This window comes from Serinus canaria, chromosome W (genome assembly GCF_022539315.1).
Source record: "Serinus canaria isolate serCan28SL12 chromosome W, serCan2020, whole genome shotgun sequence".
In the NCBI taxonomy this organism is placed as follows: domain Eukaryota; kingdom Metazoa; phylum Chordata; class Aves; order Passeriformes; family Fringillidae; genus Serinus; species Serinus canaria.
In genome coordinates, this window is record NC_066342.1 from 7,499,278 (window position 1) to 7,516,904 (window position 17,627).

General features: G+C 41.7%; 1 protein-coding gene across 2 annotated transcripts in view; it reads left to right on the forward strand.

Moving 5' to 3' along the window:
- The first annotated feature begins 3,341 nt into the window (after positions 1 to 3,341).
- LOC103824734 (mothers against decapentaplegic homolog 2-like) overlaps positions 3,342 to 17,627 on the forward strand; it is an 84,710-nt gene continuing 70,424 nt past the window's right edge. For both annotated transcript variants that reach the window (XM_009100032.4, XM_018925223.3), the window contains exons 1-2: positions 3,342 to 3,432; positions 16,950 to 17,244. In XM_009100032.4, the coding sequence (XP_009098280.1) occupies positions 17,009 to 17,244 (236 nt within the window). In that variant the 5' untranslated portion in view covers positions 3,342 to 3,432; positions 16,950 to 17,008. The remainder of the gene's footprint in view (positions 3,433 to 16,949; positions 17,245 to 17,627) is intronic.

Genomic DNA, 17,627 nt, shown 5'->3' on the forward strand with positions numbered 1-17,627 from the left:
AGGATAGTGGATTACACCCAGCAAAGAGGTAATAACTCCCCAACACCTTATGAGGAAAATTGCAGGGGAACAAGATAAGGTAACTCATGGGGGAATAGAGTCTACAGTAGTAATATTGAAGACTCAAGTTTTGAGCATATGAATGACTGGTGTCATTGAAAGAAATTATCCTGAGGTTTGGAGTGCCAGTGGGAATGTCATCAGTCAGAGGTTCAAACTTCGCTGCTGAAATAGGGCAAAGCCCAGCTAAAATGTTAGGGGTGAAATGGGACTTGCACACCCCATGGAGATCTCAGCTGAGCAGGAAAGTAGAAATAGTGAATCAGTCTAACAGAGGATGTAATATCCCTAGGGAAGGTGGTGCCTTCTCTCCACAGATACATTGTACTGGCAGCACCCATGATGCTGGACATCACCGCCCATCTATACCAACCCAGAGACTGGGTGTACCTCAAAACCTCGATTGAAGAACTTGTCTGAGAAAGGTGGAAAGGACCATATCAAGTGATCATGTGAAAGATGTGTTTGATTGAATAGCATAATGAATCCCAAATTTAAGTGCAATAGCAAGAAAACTGAATGGCATAATTACCATAGTTTTGATATTGTTGGTTTATGTATTTTATTCCAAATTTGCAAAATAGGATGTAATAGAATGTATAGATCCAACAAAAACTACCTTTTCTAAAACTGAAAAATATCTCAAAAAGATGGCTGGCTACTCTGTATAATGGAATTTTTTTTAAAATTAAGTTTTTTTTAATCTAGTGTTAAGAAGCTTGATTAGTATTGTTAAGATACTAGATAATTTAAATGTTTTACCTAATAAGTTTTATTAATAGTGATTATTGCATTTTAGTGTCTTAAGTCTTGCTAAACACTCAATGATTTAAGTGGAAGCAATCTTTAAAAAGTAATTAAGATCACTTCCAAAGGGGGAAATTGTTGGAAATGATAGACGTTTCCTAACTAGTTTTTAATTAGTTGTTTTAATTAATTGTAAGCAGCATCCACTTTTAGCCAGCACTAGCTAAGTTTCTTCACAGACTCTTATTGTTACTTTGATCATTAAATCACTGAAACTTTAAGTTTTTTAAAACTAACCCTGACAAGCTTCAATAAACAAAGCCAAAAGGATTTGAATACTGGGCATCTGGGATCTTAAATGTATGGCACTTCAAGGACATTGGAGTAACCAAATGAAGTACTAATGCCTGAACAACAGGCCTTGTGCCAACGTTGACCTCTGGATGAACCTTCCAACCAAATGTTATATGCATCCACGCGTTAATGAAGTATTATTAGCAATATGATATATGTATCATTAGTGAAACATGTATTTACCTTTCCATAATTAGAAGCCAGACAAGGCCATGAAATCAGACATCTGGCTTTGTTTTGAGGTGTATGATCAAAGACAACTCCCTTGTTTCATCCTTGAGCCCTGGCCAGGTGTTGGGAGAAACCCAAGGGGAGGATGAAACCAGATGTTCCCACACTAGAAGTTATGTCAGCTTGTTTATTCAACAATATAAAAGCTAGGCCTTCTCACAGCAAAGTTGGAAGCCTTGCCTGTGGGTGGACGGACCATGCAGGATTTCCCAGTTGCTGTGAGTGGCTCTCCAGTCCTTCCCTGTGACAGGAGCTTCCCCAGCTGTTGCGCAGACCTGGATGTAGGAGTTCAGTATTAGGGTAACTGGTGATGTATCTTTCTTAATCACTATAGGCAATGTTTTGTAGTAATGATTATGTGCATTGCTTAGCTTATCCTTTTGCAATTCTTTGCAGTTTTGCATTATAGTAAATTACACTTGTTCCTTAAGTTTGTGTCTGCGTCTTTGGTGCCGACTGCCTACTGGCAAAACACCAGAAGATACAGAGGAGATTAAGGCCTGGAAAACTGGAGACTCCCCACCTGAGAAAAAAATAGCAAAAGGATTAAATAATGAGGACTGGATTAACATGAAGGGGAAGAAATCAATAACCAATGAGGATAGAATACTAATTAATGAAAAGAATTATGTAACTTAGAACCAATGAATATTAATGTCTTTGTTTGCTGAAAATGCATAAATAAGTGAAAAAGCTTTGTATAGGCATCTGTGTGGAGGCCAGAACTTTGTCAGCCCCACACACCTCTTGGCCAAGAATAAAGTAATATCTTACCAGAATCAAAAAGACAGTGTTAGGGAGTCTCATTTGTCCCAATGATTTCAGTGACAGTGTCACTTGTTACATGGGAGAGAAGACCAACCCCTACCTGCCTACAACCTCCTTTCCAGCAGTTATAGAGGTCTCCCCTCAGCCTCCTCTTCTCGAGATTAAACACTCCCATCTCCCTCAGCCATTCCTCATAGGACTTTTTCAGTCCCTTTCCCAAGCTCCATTGCCCTTCTCTGGACACGCTCCAGCACCTTAATGTCTTTCTTGGAGTGAGGGACCCAAAACTGAACACAGTACTCCAGGTGCAGTCCCACCAGTACAGGGGCACGATCACTGCCCTCATCTTGCTGGCCACACTATTGCTGATACAACTCAAGATGCCCCTGGCTTTCTTGGCCACCTGGGCACATGTTGGCTCATATTTGGCTGCTGTCGACCAAAAAGATTGAGGATGTGATCAGGGAAAAGGGGCCTGGTGAGCGCTGGGGTAAGGCCATTTTGTCCTCACCATAGCTCCGGGGACTGTGCAGTATTGTGCCCCTGAGGAGTCACCGTGATTCCCCATCCGTACCCGGACACTGAGGGATGAGGTTTTGCCCTCCCTTATCCAAGGAACATTTAAACCTCGATTTAGTTACGGCTTTATTGGCCGCTTGAGGGCAGGAGGTCCAGATGAAGGGAGCGGGGGGGGGGGGAGGGGGTGTCACCGTGCCGGGCCCGCCGCGGTTCCCGAGGTAATTTCTGTGGGGAAACAGCGCATTGCTTTTTTCAGCTCCCACCTGCGCCCGGCACGGAATGTTACGGCAGCGGCGCGCGCGCGCTCATGCTCAGTGCGGCTGCGCGCCTGCGGGTAACTCAAACTTCCGCTCCGATTGTCCTTTCTTAATCAACCACCCTTAATGGGCGCGTGGAACGAGGAGGGATCAATAAGCGCCGGCCCGCCCTCGCCGCGCAGAACACACCGCCCCACCCAACCAGATCCATCTCTCTTCGCCTCGCTTCTTTTTTTTCTCTTATTTTTTTTTCGGGTCGCGTGCACTCGATTGGCGGCTAAATACGCCAATCGGCGGCTGGGGTCGGGCCTTGGCAACCGTTGCCCAATCCTCGCCCACTGTTTCTCAAGTGACGAATGGCCGAACCAATGCGGCGCCTCCCCGCCTACTGCTGGGGGCGGGTCTGAACGGGAGCCAATGTGTGTGGGGAGGGCGGGCGCCCAGGGGAGAGCAACGCTGAGGGAGCAGGGCGGCAGGGCTGCTTGCTGAGAAGGAGGTTGGTTCTGGGGTGGTTTCGACGAGCGGCTCGGCCGCGCTGTGGGAAGGAGTGCCCCGTCGGCGGTGTATGGGCTGACTAGGTCCGGCGGGAGACGGGGGCTCCTTCCCGCGCTCTCTTCCCCGCGCACCTCTTCACTCTTTGTTGTGGTGGGGCGCTGCTGGCGCTGAGGGCGGCAAACAGGCGCGGTGGGCCCCAGTGGCGGCGGCGGCGGCGGCTCTGGAGGCCGCCTCTCCTGGCGGAAGGAAACTGCCGCGGGGGAGGGGGGGGGCGGCGGCTCTTGTTGGATGCTCACAGGGTCTGCTCCCAGGAAGTAGGGCCGGGGGCGTCGCTGTCACCTCCTCCGCCTTTCACACGCCGGAATAGCCCTCGACGCGGGGTGTTGAAAGGTGGGAAGGGTTGGCCTGCACCCTCGGTGTGTGTATGAGGGGTGAGGGGAAGGGGGAAAAGGAATATATGCTTTTCTTTTCTCTCCTCCCTCTCTAGCCTGGACTTTTTCTTACAGAGGTTAGGTGCGTAAAACTTCGTGCCGGGATGGTGGAGAAAGCTAGAAGCAAGTTGGAAAGAAGTGTTTAGGATTGCAGGGTTTCACTTCAGCCAGTGCTCTTTTGGGTATTCCAGAGCCGTGGATGTGAAATATACACAGTCTACATGAGACATGTACATGCGAATTTATTAGTGGTTTTCTTGATGGTATTAGTTGTAATGCTGTGGCTATCCATGCATTGTAAGATGTAAACAAACATCATCTGTTAAGTATGTCATTTACCAGATAAGCACATGGGAAAAGTTGTGTTGTGATAAATGCAAGTAGTTTGTGTTACTGCAGAGTTCCTTTTTGTAATTTTGTGGAGTTCCTATTTGTAATTTTTTTGTAGGGGCTGGAGGGGAAGAGAAACAGTGTGACACTAGTCTATTAGTCTTCATTCTGGGGAAATAAAAGAAGGCTAAAAAGTGGGTGAGTGAAGAGCTCTTGTGATTGTGATAGTCTTGGAGAGCTGTTGAATTAAACAGCTGAAATTCACACTGCAGCCTAGTCCCATGTATTTTTGTCTGTCACAGTTTTTGACTAAAAAAACCCCAACGGGGTTGTTGTGCTCTTTTCAAATCCTTTACAAACAAGTGGATAGCATTAAGAAAAAGTTTTGCTTACTGAGTTTACCATCAAACTATTTCTGAAAAGAGCGCTAGTGAATGCTGCAACCTGTGTAGGGCTCATGTTATCACAGTTCATGGTTATAAATGAGTCAGATTCCATATATAACAAAAAGTTTATAATAACAGCTTATTAGGAGACTGCACATGATAACAGGTTTGTCTTTTCTTAAGTGTTCCTCTTAGCCTGGAGTGCTGTACTTTCAGATTGATTTGTGACATATTATTTTTGTGGAGACGGGACTCTCTAGTGAGAGACTGATTAGTCTTTGCTCTGTTCTCCAAACTGGGAAAAAACCCCAAACCAACAAAACCCCGTCTTGTTAAAGTGGAAGGCTTCCCTTAGTCTATTCAGCAACGTTGTTCTTCTTTCCTATGCTTCACTGCAGTGTTGGAGCTTTCATTGTGTGAGTAGATTGACTGTGTGTTTGTTCTGAGGTATAGCTTTAATGTTTACAAACTAGTGAATTAGAGGAAAATGAGAATGTAAGTAAACAGGAGGTTTGCAAGGTCCCTTCCCATTTGCTTAGCACTATCATGATGAAAGATAGCATTAGTTACAAATGCCTTTAGAAAGAGAAAGGGGAGGGTCTCATTTAAAGTGGCTTAAATTTAACTCAGAAACAAGTCTAAGCACATATTTAAGACCATATTGTGATTTTAAAAGAGTAACCTGGTAGTTGATTGTTGTTTTTCGGTTGTGTAGATCAGACTCAGACTACACTGACAGTCACCAAAAGGAATGAGAGTGTTTGATGATCCAGTTTTCTTTATGGAAGAAGCTGGGTTTGTGTAATATAATCTTGGAGAAGAATTTGTCAACTTTCCTGAGGTTCTGCTTGATGATTAAAAAGAGCACCACAATTGGAAAAATGATGTTAAAATCATTGGTCTCTTAATTGATCTTTTATTCCACCCAGAGCAAAATCAAATAATTACAGTAAATCTCCAAATGAAAGCCCCTTCTGGGTCCTCTGTTTTCCTGTTCTACTTGATCTTTCAGAAGTGTTGAGCACCAGTTGATGTAATTGAGTTTATTTGAGCTCCAAAAAATTCTCTCCTACTAAACAGAACTTAAAAAAACTTCTTTCCACCTTTGTAATCCTTTTCCCACACAAAAGTACTGTGAGAACAGGCCTGGATAACGACTCTGATCTCTGCTTGAGACTGAAATAAATTCCTAAGTTTTGTTTGTATAAAGAATAGCACACAAAAGTTTTAATTATTATCAAAAGTGTTTCTGAGCTTTCAAATGTATTCAATGCTGCCTTAATGATTGTGCATATAAATGCCCTGTAATTAAAAGCATCCATTTATGGGCCTGACTTGCTTAGTGAGCTGTAAATTCTGCTTTTCAGATTGGATTTAATTACTTTTATCATAAAGCCATTAACTGATTGTGAAGTGTGCTGAGAGGCAAACAATACCTAAGCTTACTTTGCCAAAATATTTGTAATTGTTGATTTGTTAAACTGAATTACTGCAGGTCATGCAATGGGATTTTTTTTTTTTTTTTGTAATAGAATGGAGAGTACAGGCAGCCCTGTCTTCAATACTCTCGGCTACTGCAGAAAACCTTTCTAAACATTCCTCTCCACTTTAAATAGAGAAACTGTTACAAACAGTAAGGCTTCATTCCATATGACTTTTTATTCTTATGATGGGTGACAGCCATAAGTGGTCAAGTAACACCAAGAAGAGACTGAGAGAGCAGTTCCTAGGTATCAGTTTAGTCTGGAACTCAAGCTAAATTTAATTACACTGGAGCAATACGAGCTTATGCAAAGTGAACTCTGCTTAACAAGGGGGATTGTTTGAGAAATGTTTATGTTTGGCCTGTATCTTGCATTAACTAATTGCTAAATGCAATTGTTTGGGGTTTAGTGAAGTGGAGAAGCTGCTGAACTATACAGATAAAAACTGAAACAGGTACCTAGGTGTGACGGTGTTCGCAGGGGTCTCAGGACGAGAGAAGAGACAAGAATCTTGACTTCATGTTCCAGAAGGCTTGATTTATTATTTTATGATATATATTATATTAAAACTATACTAAAAGAATAGAAGAAAGGATTTCATCAGAAGGCTAGCTAAGAATAGAAAAAGAATGATAACAAAGGCTGGGACTGACCCAGACAGTCTGAGACAGGTGGACTGGGATTGGCCATTAATTAGAAACAACCACATGAGACCAATCACAGATCCACCTGTTGCATTCCACAGCAGCAGATAATTATTGTTTACATTTTGTTCCTGAGGCCTCTCTGCTTCTCAGGAGGGAAAATCCTAAGGAAAGGATTTTTCAGAAAATATGGCTACACCTAGGTACCTGATAATCCTTTCTGTGAATATTCCTGTCAAATTTAGCCCAGAAGTATTTATTTTCTAAAATAATGAAGTTGACACTTTGTTACACGTGAAAAATTTTAGTCAAAATTAGTGAGGTAGAGGCTTAAACTGCTGTGGTTTGGAGTGCTTCTTTGATGCTTTTGTGGGGCTATTATGGCCTTCTAGTTTTAAGGAGCAATACTGTTAGGTTGTTCATAACACTAAGAGGAAGAAGTTTGCTGCTTTGCAGAAACAGGTGAATTGGCTGACTGCAGTTGTAAATTTCCTCATTTGCAATTCTAGGGGAGTTGCTAAAATACCTCAATCCTATTAGTAATTTGCTGAAAGGTTAGTAAAATTAACATCTTTCTTGTGTCTCCAGTTGCATGCAATTTTAGTATACCGTGAATGAATGTGTTACAGAGTGGGATTTTCTAATAGCAATATAGCTTTTCATTACTACATTTGGGTGTCATTTTTAGTAGTCCTTAGTAATTTTAAAAAATCCAATTTCTGAAGCTTTCATAATGTCATGATTGTGTTTATTTTAGTTCTGTGTATGAGAAATATGAGTTTTCTTATTTGATTCATAAACAAACTTCATGAAGAGAGTGAGAGGAAAAAAGTCTACTTTCAAAGTGAGTGGGTAATTCTGTTTTCAGTGAGCTAAAGGTACTACAGTTATGCAGAGTTTCAAGATGCATTGCAGTACTACAACATAGCATACTTAAAAATTGAGTATGTTGAGTCTCTGTAGATGTGTTTGAAATTGTCATTCTAAACCTGACCCAGAGCAAGAATTTTCTTTGCTCCTGTCCCCCCAGATCACAAGCAGCCAGCCTCATTGGCTCATGTCAAAGCTCAAACAGGACCATGGCTTTTTACTCCTTGGAACCTAGGGCTGTGAGCTGGCCAGATGGAGTCCCTTGGGAGGGAGCTCTTCAGAGCCACTCCCCACTGCTGGGCTAATTGGCTGAAAAGCTGAACTGGGAGTTAGATTTGTGGGCATTGCTCAGTAGGGCTGCATTCCCCTTCCTCCAAAGCAAAAAAACCTAAAACCCTTACACCCAAAAACCAGTAAGGGAATACTCTAATCTGTCCTACTATGCCTGAAATATGAGGAGAGAAGATGAGTACCATCTCATTTTCTTGTGTGGTTGTTTTTCGCAAAAGTATGTATGTGGTAGTAGGCTTGAGCTTCTTCAGTATGATGAAACCAGGTGTCTAATATTCATTTGTAGAGAAAGAATTAGCCCTTATGGAATTGTGAAAGGCAGTTTTTGGAGGGATTATGGCTGCAATAGAAGTGAAATGTCTGTTACACTGTGTAATTTAACTAGTCTGTATTCTATCTGAAAGGGAATTTGATTTTAGTTTGAAGTTCATGCAAAATTCAGGTTTCTTGCAAGTTGAGATCATTAACACAGTGGAGAACTTTCTCAGATTCCACAGAGAATAAACTGTCTCCTTAAATGGAATAACACAGCCTGAAGGATCGAGAAGCAGACAATAAATTAGTTTTGTTTTTTCTTCTGTTCAATGCAAGATGAAATACTTGTTTTATTGTTTTTCTAAGTCTTAATGACTTCTGACTTAATATAGGAGACATGCAAGTACTGCATAAACTATGCCTTTTAAAACTTCAGCTCCTACTATTGTTTAACCTAAGGTCTTGATTCTGTTTAAAATAGACTATGCTTCAATTAATGTTACTTTATTGTGAAACCAGTAATATCACAGGGGCACATGTGAAGGGAAAGGATGGATATACCCTTGTCTTCTGAAAGATCTGAAACATTGTGCAGTTGGTGAAATTGATATAGAATCTTGTCCAAATTCCAAGAGTAATGAAAAAAAAATTCTTAAAAAAAAAATCTCAGAAATGGGACTAAAATTGTGAGGAAATGAGCTTGTAGACTCTCAAATACTACAAATTATTTTCCTTGATCTTCTTTCCTTAGGAGCTTAATTTATGTACTCTTTATTTCAGAACAGCTCTTGCAAATGAAATTCCTCTAAAACAGAATGCTTCTAGTAAAACTAAGAGAGATCAGATTTCTTTATTTTCAAGTTTAAGATGAATAAGCAGACTGATATGAAATATGTTGCATAAGGTTTTAGAATAAATTAGCCAGAAAGCACTTGATACTTTTGGTAGCACCAGTATGTTTATAGTATATTCCAGTCACTCAGGAAAGGAAAATTTCTCTTGAAGATGTTAGTCTGATAGCATGCTGTCTTTAAGGTTTACTTTGTATCTTATGCTTAGTTATTGCTGGGGTAATGAGCTTAATACTTGTTCCAGAGGACCACAGCACAATGGAATAAATAGCAGACATGACTCAAGCTGTGACTTTAGAAGCTGCCAACTATGACACTGTTAGACACACTATAGAAACGTGTGCATCAAGAAGCAGAGATACTATGGAGGCAGAGATTAAATAAATATCAGCAGAGCTAGGCAGTTTGTAGCATTTCCAGTATTAATCTGTTGGGAATAACAGCATGTGTTCCCTGTGTTCCATCAATCTAAAGAAATTCTTGTACCTCTCTGGGCAACAGTGAGTGCACCTTGAGTATTCAACACTGCAGTTTTAAGGCACAATCCAGAGAATGTGGAAAGGGATAAAATAGTGGAAGTTTTCTGCTATGTATTGCACTGCTGCCTTGATACTAATAGTTCACCTATAGTTGAGTTCAGGAAGGGATCTTAAAAATTTCTCTGTAGTTACTCAGGGTTCCTGTATGTTGGTGTGTTGTAGTGGAAATTGAAAATAGTACATAGGAATTAGAAATCAGATTTGGGCTGTGGTGTTAGGCCTCAGTAGAAGAGAGAGCAAAGAAAGAGGCAGTAAAAAGAATAAGTGATTGTGTAGCACACTTAAAGTCCTTAGAAGCAAAGGCTGTAAATGAGTACTCATTTTTTTGAGATGGTTGGTTGTAGGCTACAAGGAAATCACAAAAAACATACGGCAAGGAAGAGGGGATATTACCTATTTAGCATGTATGTAATTTGCAGCCAATTTAGCAACGCGGAAATATTTATTGCATTGTTGGCAAAGATTGTTTTCTGGGTGTGTTTGGGGAAAAAACATTTTATATTTTTTTGTGAATGGAGAAAATATACAAGGCAAAAGAACTAGAGAAATGTGTTTAGCAAGAGGCTTGTATCAATAGTGCCAGTGTATAAGAGGATGATTGTTTAGGAACAAAGATCAAAACCTATATTACTGTATCAATTTGAAGGGAGAAGTTAATTGATTAATTGAAATGGGATTTACTGGTCAAAAATGAGCTGCAACAGTGACTCCTAAACCTGTTACCATAAACATAGCATCTGAGACTGGGTAGATATTTGGAACCCAACACAGGTGTAGGGCTCCTCATTTTTATTTGAGCTCCTGCCAGATATTCAGCATCAGATATGCACTCTGCCTTCTATGTCCAGTTCCTCATGAGGTGTAGATTTCTGTCTTTGTACTTTTTATTTAAATTATAATGTTGAGAGCTTTAGGATAATATGACCAAAAAGATAAGTGAGAAGATAACCATAGACTGATACAATTTTTCTGTGGTCTTTAGGTCAGTCCTTAGGCAATGTCTTTGAGTATTTGTAATTTAATTGAAGTAGTAAAGCTTTCAGGCTTGGCATCTCTCCAGAGGAGCATCCCAAACTGTACGAGCTGTGTTCAGATACTTTCTTTGTGACAGAAGGCTGATGATAGCCCTCCATTTGAGGGAGGGATGTGATTTAAATGTATAGAATCATGAAGCTTGTAGGCAAGATGAATAAAAACAGGTCTTTAGCAAAGCTTGCAGTGGTAGTGTGTCGTGGTTTGAGAGGAAATGAAGTTTTTTGTGATGGTGTGGTCAAGCCAATCGGTGTTCAGATTTTAATATTGGCACCTGGTTTGTCCACTGAGAGCATGGATACGCCTCTGAGAACACAGGGGGTTAAAAGCTGTGAACTCCCAGGGGAATTTTCTTTTGGTTTCCGGTTTGGAACTGAGCAGACCCTCCTCTGCCCAGCTCCGAGCTGAGCGGGGGGGGGGGAGGGGAGCCATGCGGCCGGAGGGAGGTAGGCCAAGCCTGGGCCGAAGGGTGGAGGAGAACATTGCGAGGGCTTCGGGCAGCCATCCCCCCATTCCCCCCCCCCCGGAGAGAGGGAGAGAGAGCCAGAGCCTGTGCCTGTGATAGCGCAGCTGGCATGAAGGAGAAAGGGGGGGTGCCCAGCAGGGCAGCCAGGCGTGGGAGTTCATGAACCAAACCGGCAGAGCCTGGGACTTTTAACCCTTCTTGGAATGATGGAAACCTTGCAAATGCTGATTCTTCCTGAAGTTGATGAGATTGAGAGAAGTTGAGAAGAATCCTAGGTCAGAGGAGAAGATGATGGAGTGGCCTTTGGCTGGACTTTTCTTGGATAGCCATGACAGAACCCTTGAGTTCCTGTGACACAGAGACTGCATTCTAGGGGGAGGCAATGGCTCAGAGCTAGGAGAGTGCGGTGATGTGGAGGTGTGTGAACAGAGACGACAGGTGAGGAGGGTGGTGGTGGTGCCCTCCGTCTTCAAAGAAGAGGAAGATGATCTCTGTTCAAGAGACTCCTCGGCCCCAGGGGGTGAAATTTGGGGGGGAACAGGTGTCCCAAAAGAAGAGGGACTGTGCTCTTTTTGGAACTGGACAAAGTATCCTTAAAGGGAAAAACCCTAGAAGCAGCTCTGATCCATGTGCAGTGGTGAGAGCACTGGACATGAAAGGAAGAGGTCACGATGGCAAATGTTCTCCGGGCGGTGCCACACGTGACACGGAAACACGAGAAGTTTCGACTGTTTCCTGGGGAAGGCTGTAGTGCAAGAGGGACTCCTCTCTTCTTGAGGAATTGAGAATCGATTATCTAACGGGTGGTAATGGAATTGGAAATTTGGTGGGGGGAGGAGGGAGAAATTTGGAAGGTTTTCATCCTGTGTTCTGTGTGTTTTTCTTTGTAGTTTTAGGTTAATAAAGTCCTTTTTTTCTTTCAATCTTAAGTTGGAGCCTGCTCTGCTCTGTCTCTGATCACATCTCACAGTAGATACCAGGGAAAGAGGTATTCTCGTGGGGGTACTGGTATTGCGCCAGGCTCAAACGATGACATAGTGTTGTCCACAAAAATCAGATTTGTTATCTGGCTTGCAACAAGCCAATAATTACACACTCGAGGGAGACATTGATTATTTATTTCAGAGTTGCACGAGCCTGGGTGCTCAGTGGTATTCCACAAATCAAACACACCAACTATGAAAACTTTTTACTATTTATACATTTTAGCAAAGAAAGGAGTTAGTGTTCATTGGCTACAAGTTACATAGTTATCTTATTAATTAATATTCTGTCTTCTATTGGTTAATGATTCCCTTGCTTCTAATGCTAATTATTTTGCATGCTCAGTCTTTCTCTTGAGTCAGTGGGTTTCTTGGGTCAGTGGCTCATGAGTCTGCGGTTGTGATCTCCCCCTGCCAGAATTACGTTTTACCCAGTCAGAGCTGATTCAGCACAGTTGCAGAGTTTGCTTTATTGGTTTCTCTATCTTGGGAGGTCTGCAAAATGTCCTTGTGGCCTGTAAATTCTTCATTCTTTGTGTCCACCATTAGTGGTGCATCTTTCTTGCCAAGCTTTGTTAACCTCCCCCTAAGTCTGAGATCATTGAAACATGTGGAGCCCTAAACCTTAACAAGGCAATTCTACCAAGAAGTAGTGTCCTGGTTTGAAAAGGAAGTGAGTTTTTTTGGGAGTTTGGTGGTCAAACCAATAGGTGCTGAGATTTGAATACTGGTACCTGGTGTGGCCACTGAGGACATGGATATGCATCTGAGAAGACAGGGGGTTAAAAGCAGAGAACTCCCAGGGGGAAGCTCTCTTGGTTCAAGTCAGTGAAAGAGGTCAGACCTCCCCTGTCCAGCTGCAGGCTGGGGAGGGGAAACCATGCAGCCGGGTTAGGTAGGCCGGGGCATTGGACAGAGAAGGGAGGTGAAGGCCCCTGCAAGATGGAAGGGTGGAAGAACATTGAGAGGCATCAGGCAGCCCCCCCCCCTCCACCCACCGGGAGAGAGAGAGAGGGAGAGAGCCTGTGCCTGTGCTTGTGCCACCTTGAAATTTGGGATCGGCAAGGCAAGAAGGTGCCCGGCAGTCTTGGGGGAGTTCTGGGCAGGCAGAGCCTGAGATTTTAAACCCTTTTCTTGGATGATGGAAACCTTACAAATACTGATCCTCCTGGATCTGAATGAGAAGAGAGATGGAGATTAAATAGGAGGAAATGGGCAAGTGTGATGAAAGTCCGTGCAAGTAAAAGATGTTCGAAGAAGTTGAGAAGAAACCTAGGTGGGAGGAGATGACGGAGTGGCCTTTGGCTGGACTTTTCTTGTATAGCCATGGACAGAACCATTTTTCCTATGACACAGACTGCATTTAGGGGGAGGCAATGGCTTGGAGCCAAGAGAGTGCAGTGATGTTATTTGAAGGAGTGGCGTGAACAGAGATGATGGGTGAGGAGGGTGGTAGGGCCCTCTGTCTTCAGTGAAGAAGAAGATCTCTGTTCTCGAGACCCCTCAGCCCCAGGGGGTGAAATTTGGGGGGGACAGGTGTCCCAAAAGTGAGAGACTGTTGCTTTTTTTTGAACTGGTTAAAGCACCCTTAAAAGGAAAACCCTAGAAGCAGCCCTGATCCATGTGCAGTGGTGAGACCACTGTACATGGAAGGAAGATGTCAGAATGGCGAATGTTCTCTGGGCGGTGCCACGTGTGACATGGAAACACAATAGGTTTTAACTGTGTTTCCTGGGGAAGCCTGTGGCACAAGAGGGACTCCTCTCTTCTTGATGAACTGAGAACTGATTATCTGAAGGGTGGTGATGAACTGAGAGTTGATAATCTGAGGGGTGGTGATGGACTGAGAGTTGGTTATTTGAGGGGTGGTAATTGAATTGAGAATCCAAGGTTTTGTCTTTACTGTGATGTGTTGGAAATTTGGTGGGGGGAGGAGGAATGTTTTGGAAGGTTTTCATTCTGAGTTCTGTGTGTTTCTTTTATATATTGTAAGTTAATAAAGTTGTTTTTTCCTTTGTCCCTAAGCTGGAGCCTGCTTTGCTCTATTTCTGATCGCATCTCACAGTAGACACTAGGGAGAATATATTTTCATGGGGGCACTGGCATTGCTCCAGCATCAAACCATGATGCGTAGTTTGTCTTTTTAACACCTGGACATCACTTAGAGCTTGTTAGCTGCTGTGTTTCATGGATTAAATCTCCCTTCTTGTTGATTAGGCTTAAAAGTATATAAAGATCAAAGAACATCCCTTCTTAAGAGAATTTTACGTATTCCACATTTTGCAACAGTAGAACAAGAGGCACTTTTTGAAACTAAGATGATAAATAAAATAGCTAAAAGTAGTTCTTTAAACAGTGAGCAATTAAATTCTGGTGCAGTCTGCCACAAGGTGGTGGAGACAGGTTCAAAAAGTGGTTAGATGAATCTTTGGGCAGGAGGTCCATAAATGTCTGCTAAAGGAAATGGGTCGGCATGTAGCCTTTAAGATGCTGAAGAATTATGAGAACAGGTGCAGAAAAGAGCCAGGTTCTTCTGCTTTCCTTGAGTAGCATGTTGTTTTGCCACCTTTGGAAATGGAATGCTAGGCTGGATGTACCACTCCTGGCAGAGTAGGGTATTTTTATTAATTTCTTTATTACTACTTTTTCCTTGCATAATTTACATTATCTAAATTGCTCATAATTCAGCCTAATCATGCCCTGCACTTTGCACTCTCTTCTAGGCTTGGAGCAGCGTGCTGCTCTCCTGTGAGTAGTCATCACAATTGGCTGAAGTATTAAGATGAATGGAGTCCTGTCCTACTTGTGTCATATTTTCTCTGCTTACCCTTTGAAAGATACAGGGCCACTACTGGAATAACTTAGGGAAATTCTTTTTGATACTCCTGGCAAATCCCTGACATGGCAAAACAATAGCTAGAAAGAGGAAGCTAGTTTAAACCTCCCAGACTTAGTCTGCAGCTGTGGTGTATGTTGTGGGCTTTTTTGTGTCTTTTTTTTTTTTTTAATAGATGCTAAGCTGTAATAGTCATTGTAATAAAGGGCTCTTTAAGTGTATTCCTTTGTGGTTTATATTTTTTAAAAGCTACTTTTCACTGGGGTAGCAGATCAAACACTGAGAGCTTCTAGAGAAGCTGGATGAGTACACATCTATAAGGGAACTGGTTAAAACTAAGTATAGTATCTGGAAATTTCCAATTAGGTCTGAGCTTAGAGTCTTTTGGCAGTGGGAAAAGAATGATTTATATTTTTTTCCCCCCTCTGAGTATGTCAAAATAGTGTGAGAGTTCAAATATACAGAAAAACTGAAATGTATTGGAATTCTGAATTCTTTCCTGCTGCAAGACTTAAATTATTCAAATGTGCATTTGAAGCAGAAAGGGAAATCTTGGTTAAGAAAAAACAAACAAAACACCAGGGAATACAGAAAATGATACATAGACCAGTCTTAAGGGAGAGCATACTGCAAAATTGGACACCTCATCACAAGGAGTATTGTAAAGCTGAAAAATTGGATAAAAAACACTGAGAATGTTTAGAGGGCCTGGAAGAATAGGCAATTTACCTTAGTGGTACATGAGACTGTACTGAAGTGTTGTCCTGGGTTAATTATCTGATCCTTTTATCCCCAATCGTCTGTTCTGTTTGTGCACCTTTAAGACTTGTTCCAGAGAGTGAAAGAAGGAGAGAAGAAGCGTGCAGTTTGTTTTCAGAAACTGCACTCACTCCTCCACATTCCTCCTCCTGGACTGTTGTTGTCTGTGGATGGGCAGACAGTGGGACAAAGCTCTCCTTTGTTTTAGTTACTTTTAGCTAGCTGAGACAAAGAAGTTCCCTGGACTGTGGTTTTTGGTTTTTTTTCCCTTTTCTTTGGACCTGTTTAAACCTGCTCTGGACTGAACACCCAGAAGAGCACTGGCAGCTCGCACCTGTGGCCCGCTGGGCCTGGGCCGCGACATTTCCAGCACTGGAGGGACTGATAAGAGACTGAGTCAGCCAAGCTGCAACCCAGGGAGGGGACTTTTCTGAGTTTGTCGTCTCTTTTGGAGCAGCAAGAGGTTTTATTGTTTAATATTATTTAGGTTTCCAGGTGCAAGCTGGTTTCTAAATGGCTATAATTTTTCTTTTAAATTATTTGAAGTGCAAGTTGTAGTGAGTGTTAAACATAGCCCAACGTTCAGCATATCTTCTAATATTTCATTTCATATAAACATCCTGATCAGGTAATTGATACTGAAAGGCTATCAAAATTGAAAACAGACAGTTCTACTACCCATGTATCTGCAAACTAAGATTTTAACTTTCCTTTAATAAATTTTGAAAGACTTCATGAGTTTGAGCACTTTCAGCTGAGAGGATTAATTATCTGTAAGCCATTGAACTCTAGATTAAAAGATGGAAATAAGCCTATTATCAGATTTATAAGTGAATTTCAAATTGGTGTACCAAAATTTGGTAGTTACTTAAAGCTTGACAATCACGGAGAAAAAGCTTGTGAAATGGCTGGCTGTTGGAAGACTTCTGTCAAGCTGTCATGACTAAATGACATTTCAAACACAATTTTGCTTGCTAAATTAATTTGGAGATGGGCAGAATGTGCATATCAGTTGTGGAAAATTTTAATAAATTAATAGATCCAGCCAGCCTAGGTGCAAAGCTAGACTAGAGTTAACTTGTTTTTTTTTTTTTTTTTTCCCTGGATTTAGCCAGGAAAGACTTGAGGAAAAATTAAATGTCTAATCCAACATTAACCTTAGTCTCTGCTAACTGCTGAAGAGTCTGCAGCAAACTTGCATTTGAATTTTATTGGTGAAGTACCTAACCTTTATGCAGACTTAGCTGACTTAGTTTAGGATGCAGGGTCCTATGGCATTTGGTAATAAAAAGTCTGAAGCAAGGTATTTGTTTCATGTGAAACCTCAGTGCTAACGTGTCTGTTTTGGTTTGTGTTTTTAGGGATCAGACGGGAATCTCTTTAATTTATTGCTTGCTGAGTGTTCTGTCTGGTGAAAGTCATGTCATCCATATTGCCATTCACTCCACCAGTTGTGAAGAGACTTCTGGGGTGGAAAAAATCTGCTGGTGGCTCTGGAGGGGCTGCTGGTAGTGAGCAGAATGGTCAGGATGAAAAGTGGTGTGAAAAAGCAGTGAAAAGCTTGGTCAAGAAGCTAAAGAAAACAGGACAGCTGGATGAGCTTGAGAAGGCAATTACCACTCAGAATTGCAGTACAAAATGTGTGACAATTCCAAGGTAAGTGCTGTTATGTTTAAAATTGTTAGAACCACTAAGGAAATAAGTAAATGGATGTTTAGGGTAGCTGAACAAATTACTAAAATATCAGTTGCATGCTTTGATTCCTTACCAATTCTTTAAAACCTATTTTGGTTTTATATAGTGCTTGCTCATAACTGAATTGCATGCTTTGTAAAGTTACAATTTCTAATAATATCTTTATTTCAATTTTCATTGCTACCTATATTCAAATTCTGTGTATTCTGGTGGTACCTAGCACAGTTCTTAGTTTGCAGCACTGCCTTATGGTTTTATTTAATAACCCTGTCTAAAATCTGAGGAGCATACTTGAATTTTCATTTTAAAAATAACACTAGTTTTTCCTTGGTCAACACTTCAGT